The sequence below is a fragment of the Lepidochelys kempii genome, chromosome 13 (genome assembly GCF_965140265.1).
Source record: "Lepidochelys kempii isolate rLepKem1 chromosome 13, rLepKem1.hap2, whole genome shotgun sequence".
Classification (NCBI taxonomy): domain Eukaryota; kingdom Metazoa; phylum Chordata; order Testudines; family Cheloniidae; genus Lepidochelys; species Lepidochelys kempii.
In genome coordinates, this window is record NC_133268.1 from 28,260,130 (window position 1) to 28,272,776 (window position 12,647).

Sequence of the window (12,647 nt, forward strand, 5' to 3'; positions counted from 1 at the left end):
GTGCTGCACACATAAGAAAAGATGAGAAGAATGAACAGAAGAATATAGCTATTACTGCTATATACACACACTAACCATCTATCCACTCCCTGGCAGCAGTAATGTACTTCCCTGCAGCCCTGCCAACTTTACAGCTTTCAAAGAAAAGGACTGCAACTCTTCCTAGAAGGAGACCTCCTGTTTCGGTAAAGCTAGTTAAAACGGAGCCCAAGTTAATCACCTTCTTATCCCCAATGGAGCACTCTGTAGGCTGCTATATAGCAACACTGGAGTGTTCCGTTACACACAATTCTGTTTCTAGTTCATCTGGCTGTTTGTCTGATAGGAAGGACACATGTAAACATGACAGTTAGTAGGTTTCCTAGGATTTTGCAGTGAAGAACCATTACTGTCAGAAAGCAAAACAAAGACTCCTACATTCTGACCTTCCAGTCTGATCTGCAATCCAGTTCTATTCTTTCTGTTCAATTCATTTTACACAGATATACGGTTGCTTTACCAGCCCAGAGAGACTTGAAACACATTTGTGCTCTACAACAGAGAATACTTTGTCATGGAGTATTTACAAACTATAGAACAATACAGAGTTAAAGCAAACACCCTGAACAGCTTAAGATCAAGTAGTTTCAGGTTTTAACCTTCCCTCTAAACTCATGCAGTGTAATGAAGATGAGTGGGCTAGTAGAGATAGGTGCAGTCTAGTGATCCCAGTACAGGACACTACTCTGATACTGACTTCCTCTGCAGCCAGGCACTGATGACAACCTTTGCCTCTATTTCCCCATCTGTGAAAAGGAAAGGATTTAATATGGGGATATACCTATCTCATAGAACTGGAAGGGACCTTGAAAGGTCATTGAGTCCAGTCCCCTGCCTTCACAGCAGGACCAAGTACTGTCCCTTATATTTGCCCCAGATGCCTACATGGCCCCCTCAAGGACTAAACTCACAACCCTGGGTTTAGCAGGCCAATACTCAAACCACTGAGCTATCCCTCCCCGCCCCAAGTAATTCACAAGAGGGTTGTAAAGGATTAGTTAATACTCACTGAGTTTTGAAAATGGGAAGTACTTCATAAGGGGCTTGCATACACTAGAAAGTTTTGCCACTTTACCTATACTAGTATAGTTAAAGCAGTACAACAGTACTAGTATGGACAGAGTTATACCAGTGTAAAAGTGTTTATATCAGTATAGCTTATTTTGGTTCAGAAATGGAATAAGCTACACTAATATATGGCACCCCACACGTAGACACTCTTATTCTGGAATAAGAGTGTCCACATGGGGAGTTATTCCAGTAAAGCTATATCAGCTTAACTATACTGGTATAATGGTCAAAAAAATCACCCTCCCAACCAACATAATTATAGTGGTACTTTTCTAGTCTAGACAGCCCTAAGCATTTGACAGCTTCATTCACACACGGACACTTGTTTAGTCATATTATTTTTTAAATGAAGTTAATATGACATTGCACAATTTCTTGAAGTAACAGATCTACTTGAATTGCAGAAAAACTTACATTTGTTATGAAAACAATTTCCCAGACACAAATTGTACAATCCTCAGGTATCCATAAAACATTTCCCTTCAAAAAGAACTGAAAAGGTTTTGCTCAAAATTAAGAACACACTTTTGTAAATGCCAAAGGCAAGTAGGGAGAACCAAGCTTTTTAAGATGAACGGGCCCAATCCTGCACCCAATTCCTTCTGGGTGAACCCACATGTCTACAAAAGAGCCTCACTTAAGGCAATAACTCCACAGGCATGTAATGGTCTCCTGCACCTGCCCAATAGTTAGACTGAACCCAGAATGATTAGCATGTTATCTTAACAACATTCGAAATAATCATTGTCTCACAAGGGGTAAAATATACTCCAGTGCAAAATGCCAGCACACAGCCTATATAACAATTAAACCCTTGCACTTGCTCCTCGCTGCCCAGAGGTGAATTTTACCCTATGGGCCCAGTCCTGCTCTCACTGAAGTAAACAGAAATCTTGCCATTGACTTCAATGGGAGCAAGAACTGGCCCCAAAAATCCTGGGATATCTGAGCTGCAGACTTCCTTTCTCCAGGCCAGACTAACCGTCATCGATTGCAACCACCACAACAAAAAGAGGCCCATTCCAAACCCGCACTCGCTCCCTCAGATCTCTCTCAAAAATGCTGCTTTGGAGATGAACATTTTTCATGTTAGTCTGAGCCAAGAAGCAATTTCTTTTAAAGTTTCCACAAAGCTGAACACACTATTTGAAGTTTTTGGTGTTGTTTTTTTAAAATACCCTTTGAAGGAAAAAAATTAAAACTTTGGGGCTTTCAAGTTTTCCACAGATTTAACCTGCAATAAGGGCAATAGAATTCAATATTTTTGAAGAGATTTGGTGCACAAATAGAAGTTAGAGGAGATCAATGACAGAACAGAAGAACACTGGCCAGGGTGAGGGAGAAAGTGGGTTTGGACATCTGGAGGGGAAGTGGCAGAGATGCTTAGCAAAAGCATTCACAGCTGCCACCACCCAGTTTCCAATACACCTTGATCACACCTAATGCTAAGGTACATTGACTCCAGAGTAACGGTGTGTCCCCCACCCCACATCCATCACATCTTGGGCTGCCCGGCCTGCTCAAGCTTGAGACCAATATCTACTCCCATAACACAATCTCCCAGACCCTGTTGAAGCAGGCAGCCCTGCAGCAAATGCACTTCCTTCCCCATCTCCCTACAAAAATAAACAAACTGTGAATGCAGTCAGGAGTAACATTAATTTACACACTCATTTTCAGCTGCCATTCCTTCTCGTCAAAGCAAGCACCAGCTACCCAGCCAGTGTGGTTATCAAGGGCAACCCAGGGGGGCTGACACTAAACCAGCCCAAGGAGAGAAAGAATCTAGATCGCCCTTCCCACCATGGAGAACTGTACATTGGAAGCAGCCCTTAAAGCTCTGCACCAACAGCAGCTCATTCCCTAGAAACCCCCGAGGTACAGAGAGGGCAGGCATTTACTAGATCGTTCTTAAACATCAATTCACTGCTCCAGATCCCAGTGGAAGGGGCAGGGGCAAGAAGTGGGCCCGGGGTAGGCAAGACAGGGGGATGGGGATCAGAAGTGATGAGGGGAATAGGGGACAGGCAGGAGATGGGAACCCAGAGGGAAGGGGAATGCTGGTGAGGAGCACAGGGAAGGTGGTGGGGATGGAACACGGAATGGGGATGCGGTGAGGGATCAGGGGAAGGGAGGCGGAGCATGAAAAGAAATAGGTGGGGTGAGGGCACAAGGATCCAGGATAAGGGTTCAGAGAGATCAGGAATGGGAAAATGTTGTGAGGGGCTCGAGACCCTGGGGACAGGACTTGGCTAGGGGATGGGTGAGGGGCTCAGAGCAGGATATGGCTAGGGGATGGGTGAGGTGCTCAGGGATTGGGGACATGGGGGCAGGGCGGGGGATGGGTGAGGGGCTCAGGGATCAGAGCCCTGGGGGCAGGATATGGCATAGGGATGGGTGAGGGGGGCTCAGGGATCAGGGCCAGGATATGGCATGGGTGAGGGGCTCATGGATCGCGACCCTGGGGGCAGGATATGGCTAGGGGATGGGTGAGGGGGGAGATCAGCGATCGGGGCCAGGATATGGCGAGGAGATGGGTGAGGGGTCAGGGATCGGGACCCTGTGGACAGGATATGGCTAGGGGATGGGGATGGGGGGCTCAGCGATTGGGGCCAGGATATGGCGAGGGGATGGGTGAGGGGGGCAGGGATCGGAGCCAGGATATGGCGAGGGGATGGGTGAGGGGGGCAGGGATCGGGGCCAGGATATGGCGAGGGGATGGGTGAGGGGGGCAGGGATCGGGGCCAGGATATGGCTAGGGGATGGGTGAGGGGGGCAGGGATCGGGGCCAGGATATGGCGAGGGGATGGGTGAGGGGGGCAGGGATCGGGGCCAGGATATGGCGAGGGGATGGGTGAGGGGGGCAGGGATCGGGGCCAGGATATGGCTAGGGGATGGGTGAGGGGGGCAGGGATCGGGGCCAGGATATGGCTAGGGGATGGGTGAGGGGGGCAGGGATCGGGGCCAGGATATGGCGAGGGGATGGGTGAGGGGGGCAGGGATCGGGGCCAGGATATGGCGAGGGGATGGGTGAGGGGGGCAGGGATCGGAGCCAGGATATGGCTAGGGGATGGGTGAGGGAGGCAGGGATCGGGGCCAGGATATGGCTAGGGGATGGGTGAGGGGGGCAGGGATCGGAGCCAGGATATGGCGAGGGGATGGGTGAGGGGGGCAGGGATCGGGGCCAGGATATGGCGAGGGGGGCAGGGATCGGAGCCAGGATATGGCGAGGGGATGGGTGAGGGGGGCAGGGATCGGGGCCAGGATATGGCGAGGGGATGGGTGAGGGGGGCAGGGATCGGAGCCAGGATATGGCGAGGGGATGGGTGAGGGGGGCAGGGATCGGGGCCAGGATATGGCGAGGGGATGGGTGAGGGGGGCAGGGATCGGGGCCAGGATATGGCGAGGGGATGGGTGAGGGGGGCAGGGATCGGGACCCGGGGGCAGGGATAGGAGCGAGGGGGTAGCGGTGGCAGAGGGGACAGGGGTGATGGGGACAGGGCGGCGGGACACGACCGCGAGGCGGGAGCGGGGGCCGGGGCGGCGGGAGCCGGAGGGGGTCGGGGGACGCTGGCAGGGAGGATGGCGGCCCCGGCCCCCGCCCTGCGCGGGAAGGCGGCTCTTACACTGGAAGGCTCCCGGGATCCCCACCATGGCCGGACCCTTCTTTGTTCCGGCTGCGAGACGGGCGGCGCCGGACCGGGGACGGGACAGGACACTGGCGGCTACTACGGGCAGCCAGCGCCGCGCTCGACAGGCCCCGCGCAGGCCCCGCCCCTCCGAACCGGCCCCGCCCCTGGAGCCCCGCGCCCCGCCCCCCGATCGGCGCGCTTACGTCAGCGCGCACGGAGCGAGACTCGTTTCCCCTCTTCGCGAGCCCTGATTGGGCCGCGTGGGGGAGCCGTTTGGCGGTGGAGGGGACTGGGGCCTGAGGGTTCGTTGGGGCTGTTGGGGGCTGGGAGGATCTGGGGATGCAGGGGGCAGGGGGACGGGAGGGGCTGGGAGGATCTGGGGATGCTCAGGGGGAGGGAGGGATGCAGGGGGCAGGGGGATGCTGGAGGGCTTGGGGGTGGGAGGGGCTGGGAGGATCTGGGGATGCTCAGGGGGAGGGAGGGATGCAGGGGGCAGGGGGATGCTGGAGGACTCGGGGGTGGGAGGGGCTGGGAGGATCTGGGGATGCTCAGGGGGCGGGAGGGATGCAGGGGGCAGGGGGATGCTGGAGGACTCGGGGGTGGGAGGGGCTGGGAGGATCTGGGGATGCTCAGGGGGTGGGAGGGATGCAGGGGGCAGGGGGATGCTGGAGGACTCGGGGGTGGGAGGGGCTGGGAGGATCTGGGGATGCTCAGGGGGAGGGAGGGATGCAGGGGGCAGGGGGATGCTGGAGGGCTTGGGGGTGGGAGGGGCTGGGAGGATCTGGGGATGCTCAGGGGGAGGGAGGGATGCAGGGGGCAGGGGGATGCTGGAGGGCTTGGGGGTGGGAGGGGCTGGGAGGATCTGGGGATGCTCAGGGGGCGGGAGGGATGCAGGGGGCAGGGGGATGCTGGAGGACTCGGGGGCGGGAGGGGCTGGGAGGATCTGGGGGTGCTCAGGGGGCGGGAGGGATGCAGGGGGCAGGGGGATGCTGGAGGACTCGGGGTGGGAGGGGCTGGGAGGATCTGGGGATGCTCAGGGGGCGGGAGGGATGCAGGGGGCAGGGGGATGCTGGAGGACTCGGGGGCGGGAGGGGCTGGGAGGATCTGGGGGTGCTCAGGGGGCGGGAGGGATGCAGGGGGCAGGGGGATGCTGGAGGACTCGGGGGCGGGAGGGGCTGGGAGGATCTGGGGATGCTCAGGGGGCGGGAGGGATGCAGGGGGCAGGGGGATGCTGGAGGACTCGGGGGCGGGAGGGGCTGGGATTTGTATGGGCAGCACGACGTGGCATCTTCTGGACCCCATGGTGGGGTGAGCTCTGTGTGGGGTGGTTGCTGGGATCCAGTCGCTGCAAGGTCTGCTAGTGCAGGGCCTGCCCCAGGCAGCACAAGCCCACTGCAGTGGTCCCCCTTTTTCTGTGTGTGCCAAGTCAAAGCAGACTCACAACACTTAGTGTTCCTCACCCCCTAGAGCTTCTTTGCCCCGAATTTCCACTTCCTGTCCCAAAACACAGAGGAGCTAGAGCTGTTTTTAAAAAACAGGCTTTTTTTATGAATGGAAAAGAAATTCCCTCTTTGCTTCCTTTCCTCACTCACACTTTCCTTGGGTTTTTACATAGCTCGTTCCAACACCAGTCTATTTTAAAAATTCACCCCTGTACAGAAACCAGGCCTGGACACGTTTGTCTCGGAAGGTGAAGGTATTAGAAAGCTATGAATAAGGAAAAACAGGGACTTAGAATGGAAAGACTTGGCAGCCTTAGCTCTGAGTACTGCTCAGGCGCCAGCTATCATAACAGGTATTAACCCTTCAGAAATAATTTTAAATCGTGCATAGAGCTAATCTTTGTAAAATCATGTTGTTACTAATGTTTACCTCCTTTATCCACCTGCTATGCATTGTCATAAACCAAGACCAAGGTCTTTAGGGCAGGAACCGTCATTTTACTACCTGGTTTTACAGCGTCTACAACCATGAAGCCCCAATCCCCTGGGCTATTGCATTACAAACAATAATAATCAATTCAACGGTAAGCATCTGCTGTTAACATTTAAAAAGGAAAATGCAACAGTTAAGATTCCATTTATAACATTAAAATGTGATTCTCCTTTGCAACATGATATGGTTCCGTGTTTTGTTATTGTATCAGTGATTCCAAATGAAATGTGCTGATTTTACAAATAAAAAAAAAAATCTATCTGCTAGCAGCACGGATGCATCCTAAAAGTCAAGTTGGGCTCTTTATTTCTCATGCATTCTAACAGGTAGTCTGTAGATGAAATCCTGTCCCCAATTATAACTGCATAATACTAGGTTTCAGAGTAACAGCCGTGTTAGTCTGTATTCGCAAAAAGAAAAGGAGTACTTGTGGCACCTTAGAGACTAACCAATTTATTTGAGCATGAGCTTTCGTGAGCTACAGCTCACTTCATCGGATGCATGCCGTGGAAACTGCAGCAGACTTTATATATACACAGAGAATATGAAAAAATACCTCCTCCCACCCCATTGTCCAGCTGGTAATAGCTTATCTAAAGTGATCATCAGGTGGGCCATTTCCAGCACAAATCCAGGTTTTCTCACCCTCCACCCCCACACATAAATTCACTCTCCTGCTGGTGATAGCCCATCCAAAGTGACAACTCTTTACACAATGTGCATGATAATAAAGTTGGGCCATTTCCTGCACAAATCCAGGCTCTCTCACCCCCTCACACCCCTCCCAAAAAAAACCACACACACAAACTCACTATCCTGCTGGTAACAGCTCATCCAAAGTGACCATTCTCCCTACAATTTGCATAATTAAGGTGGGCCATTTCCAGCACAAATCCAGGTTCTCACATCCCCCCCACCCCCATACACACACAAACTCACTCTCCTGCTGGTAATAGCTCATCCAAACTGACCACTCTCCAAGTTTAAATCCAAGTTAAACCAGAACATCTGGGGGGGGGGGGTAGGAAAAAACAAGAGGAAATAGGCTACCAACTTTATTATCATGCACATTGTGTAAAGAGTTGTCACTTTGGATGGGCTATCACCAGCAGGAGAGTGAATTTATTTGGGGGGGTGGAGGGTGAGAAAACCTGGATTTGTGCTGGAAATGGCCCACCTGATGATCACTTTAGATAAGCTATTACCAGCTGGACAATGGGGTGGGAGGAGGTATTTTTTCATATTCTCTGTGTATATATAAAGTCTGCTGCAGTTTCCACGGCATGCATCTGATGAAGTGAGCTGTAGCTCACGAAAGCTCATGCTCAAATAAATTGGTTAGTCTCTAAGGTGCCACAAGTACTCCTTTTCTTTTTGCATAATACTACTGTCTTCAATTTACCTTCAGTTACACCTGTTCTGCTCTTATGCACATGTACAATTCCATTGCAGGCTGAGCGACTGAATTTGGTATTGTGACTCGAATGGAGTTAATAATTCCATTCAGACTACACAAGTGGGAATCGAATCACTCACTTTTTTACCTGTTTTAGCTCTGTAGTGTTAACAGTAGCAAAAAGTGGGCGGGGGGGGGGAGAGAATAGGACTGTGATTACACAAATAGTAGATCTGTTGTGTAAATCATGTTTTATTTGATCACTTTTCAAAGCAAAATCGCACATCACTGTATTATTCATTATTTGTATTACCATAAGACCTAAGACCAGCACCCCATTGTACATATTTAAGCTTGGCATTTTTATTTTTTGGTAATAATTTGGACAGATAATATTGATGTTTATTTTTAAACATGCTTCTAAATTTTTATCTATTTAAATCTTCAGAGTTGCAGGAAATTATGGGTGGGGGTGACAATTATCTAATCACAATAGACATTGAGATTCAAAAGTTAAAGCTTTATAAAGTGTTAAAACACAAATTGTCAAAATATACGAAGTAAATATCCTTACATCAACAAATCAGATCTGTTTTACTATTCATTCACTAGTCCATTTGTAACAAGCTTAATTCAAAAATCGAAATCACTGAATTTTGACTCTAATAAGTTCTCAAGCAGCATTTTTCTTACTTTCTTACTGCATATATGTAAATTTTGATTTATATCAATGGAACTATTTTTGTGAGTTTTTTGTGCACAGTGAAATTTTGTGCACAGTGATGTTTACTGACATTTACTGATAAAAGTCTAATCCTTCCAAGCCTATACATATTTAATGCTTTCTATTCCACTTTGTTTTATTAAATCTATAAATGAATATACTATAAAATGTGCAGGTTGTGAAACATGGACAAGTTCTCTATTACTAATGCTAGGTCACCATGTAGTAAAGGCCTCAGATTAGATTTTGACCTCCAGCCATATTTCCTTTTCCTCTGTAACCTCTGATTACTTCAAGACAAGCAGCCTTTGCTTTAGCTGCCTTTAGAACCTCATGGATCTTTTGACCCCTTGTATGAATCTTCACAAAGAGGCTAGAATTCTGCTTTTCAGACTCCCGTTCCAATTCTTCTTTAATGTTTAGAGTAGTTTCTTAGTAGTCTCATTCTTTTTAAAGTGATTTTTTCTTTCATTTTCCATTAGCTTTGGTACACATCTATTCTGCCTCTTTAGATGCAATTGATTCATGTTCTTTCTTCCCATTTACTTTGTTCTTCCTTTAGATTAGATTTATGCTGGCAAGATTTGTTATTTCCGCCAGCCATCAAGTATAAGCCTTTGTGATAGCAACTTCTGTGTAGTTGGCAATACTTCTGGTATTTTCTTGCCTATTCCTTTTCACACTTCCTTAACATTTTCCCTGTGGCCCTTTTATGTGCATTTTGATATTTACATTTTTGTTGTTGCACTATCCTCTGCTTCTCACCATTCCTGTATGCCTGCAGTCATCTCCTCACCTCCTGCATCTTCAAGAGAGTTGCTTCCATCATTAATATTACAGCTCCCAGAAATGGATTAAATGCTTTACATAACATAGACTCTGTTTTGAAGGCTTTCCTGTCTCATTTTAGACATGGCACAGTGCATGGGATAGGAGTAGCAAACAGGGAGGGAATGGGGTAAGGGAGAAGTGAGGGTTACTAATGATTACCTGGTAGGTATGTGCATAGCTTTGTGGTTCATTTGAGTTCTATATGTAATCGTTGTTTCTGACTCACTTTTTGTAGGCCTCGTAGAAGAAGTAGGACTTGAGAGATTTGACTGAAGTGAGTGTAGTGGCTTGTTGGACCAGAGTTAGGAAGTCATTCCATCCACAGCACAGGAAAAGGCACAGACAGTTGTAGACGTGGATAACCAAGGCATTGAGACTAGCATTGTTAATAGTAAAATAAGAGAGTATATAGTTAATAGTAAAATAAAACTGGGAGAGTTTTATATGACTAATGAGAACATCCACAGTTACGGTAGACAGGATAAACATTTAGAAAGGATGTAAACTCACATGAAAACCAACCAGGGGGGTAGGAGGGTAGAAAAATGTTGATGGGTATCATATTCCATAGTAACAGGGGTTTTGTACCATCCTTTAAGCATCTGGTACTTCCTAATGTTGGACACAGGATGCCAGATGACATAAAAATTGGGGGAGTGGTAAATAACAAACAGGACAGGTCACTGATTCAAGGGGATCTGGATCACTTGGTAAGCTGGGTGCAAGCAAAGTAAAGCATTTTAATCCGGCTATATGTATACCTCTAGGAACAAAGCATGGAGGTCATGCTTACAGGATGGGGACTCTATCCTGGGAAGCAAGAGGGTACAACTGAAAAAGATGGGGGGTCATGGTGAATAATCAGCTGTGCTATGTTGTGGCCAAAGGGGCTAATGCAATCCTTAACTGCATAGAAGGGAACCTTGAGGAGGAGCAGAGAGGTTAATTTACCTCTGTATTTGGCACTGATGTGACCTGTGCTGGAATAGTGTGACCAGTTCTGATGTCCATAATTGATAAATTGGAGAGAGGGTTCAGAGAAGAGCCACAAGACTGATTAAAGCAGGGGTAGTCAGTTATTTTTTGTCAAGGTCCAAATTTCTTGGTCAAGGTCTAGTCAAGGTCCAGACTCCAGAGAAAATAAATCCAAACATAATAATCATCATGATAATAAGTAAATAAAAAGATTTTGGGGTCTGTTCAAAAGCATCTGGTGGTAGGGATTTCCCTATACCCCCGCTGAATTTCCCCAATGCGCCCTGCCCCCCCGCCCCCCAGTTTTATGAACTAGTTACATGCAGTGTTGCCAATTTAGTGATTGTTTGGAAATGTGAATTGAACTTGAAACATTAATACACACTTTAAAAGCGTATGCGGTATATGCGTATATCTAAAAAAGTATAATAGATTTGAAAAGTATGAACATAGACTAGCTTCCTTATACAGCTGTTGTTTTTTATGACCATGTGAGTACATTCATTTTGGTGATGTTGGCCAACCTAATAATTTCAAATTATGATTTGTAAGCAAAGTCTAAATGAGCTCTCCCTGACAGCTAATGATGAGCTAGGGGGTTGGGGTGGGGAAAGCTTCAGGACCAGATTGTATTTACATTCACACCTAATCTACCTAGGTATCCAGCAAACAGAGCTGTGTTGCCCAAGTGATAGATTTTGGCTGGGGTTCTGTTACAAATCACTTGAATGCGGAGGGGGGGAAATGAAATTTTGTTATTCTTATTGTATGAGTAAAGAGCAGTAGAACTGTACTTAGCCTGTGCTGATTGAGGGCATCAAGAGAGAGGGTGGGGACAGGTGTTTTGCTTGATGGTCTGCCTGAGTCACAAGTACTATTTGACCTGCCCCCTCCACTCTTTAAAGACAGAGCTGAATAGGCTCCATAAATAGTCTTTTGTTAAGTGACCACTGCAGCTGAAATCACTGCTAATCAGGTCTAAGGGCGTAGACCTGCTGTGGGACAGTGTTTCTGTGGAAGAGACGGCCCAGTCTGCACTAGCAGCGAGGTTCCCCCACTGAGAGCTCAGCTGAAATCACTGAGAGCTGTGTGGAACCTCAAGAGACCAACTCGCAGAGGTCACAGTGGCAGGTGGCAGCAGAAGGTGATGGCGCAGGGCCATTGACAACAGATTGATAGAGTGAACGGTGGCTCAACAAACAACAGTGGCCAAAGCGAACACTGAGCAGCTGGAGGAACGAGCAAGATGCCTTCTTTCCCCCCACCTGGGAGGTGAACTCATGTGAAAGCACCTCTGAACTGAGTCTCCATTGACCAAGGACAACACTGGTGAGTGTTAATGAGTCTGTTAAGAATGCTGGAGACACAACACAGTTCATGTGAACACACATGGCTGTGGCATCATATGTTCTATTTAAGCAAGAGATACCACACACTACAAACTGGAGGCCAATGTTAAGTGCATTGTCACTTGTTTATCCTGAAGTTGAACACTGGTTCCGAACAAGACCAGCAAATGCTCACTGTCTTTCTGCGAGAAACTCAACTGACTGGCTAGACGCATGTGGTGCAACAGTGAAAGACTCAACAGTTGAAAAAGTGAAGAACTCTCTCAGCACATTCAAAAAATTTGCATACATGGCTGATGAATGCATCGATGCAAATGGGCATCAAGTATTAAGTCACTGTGTACGTTATCTTGGTGTCAGGGGTAGGCCAGTAGATTCATTTCTAGCTGTTCAAGTTACAGAAGGCACATTGGCTTCATCTGTGACAACCCACATCTTAGAAGAGTTAAATACTTGTCAATTGGACCCCAAACAGATGGCTGCTTGTGCATTTGATGGAGCTGAAAACTTCTCTGGAAGACATGGTGGAGTACAAGCTTTCCTCAGAGAAAAGCGTAAGCCTGATCTCTCCTATACACACTGCAGAGGCAATCTACTCCAACTAGCACTAGTACAAGCTGCAGAATCTTCAAAAGACATTAAAAAAGCTACAAATTTAATGTCTTCATTATATTCTTTTTTCAGCAAGAGTCCAA

At 48.1% G+C, this 12,647-nt stretch overlaps 1 protein-coding gene across 1 annotated transcript in view; it reads right to left on the reverse strand.

Moving 5' to 3' along the window:
* CBFA2T2 (CBFA2/RUNX1 partner transcriptional co-repressor 2) overlaps window positions 1-4,885 on the reverse strand; it is a 97,807-nt gene extending 92,922 nt beyond the window's left edge. Inside the window, exon 1 of the mRNA XM_073309909.1 lies at window positions 4,737-4,885. Coding sequence (XP_073166010.1) covers window positions 4,737-4,764 — 28 coding nt within the window. The 5' untranslated portion in view covers window positions 4,765-4,885. The remainder of the gene's footprint in view (window positions 1-4,736) is intronic.
* Between the last annotated feature and the right edge of the window lie 7,762 nt (window positions 4,886-12,647).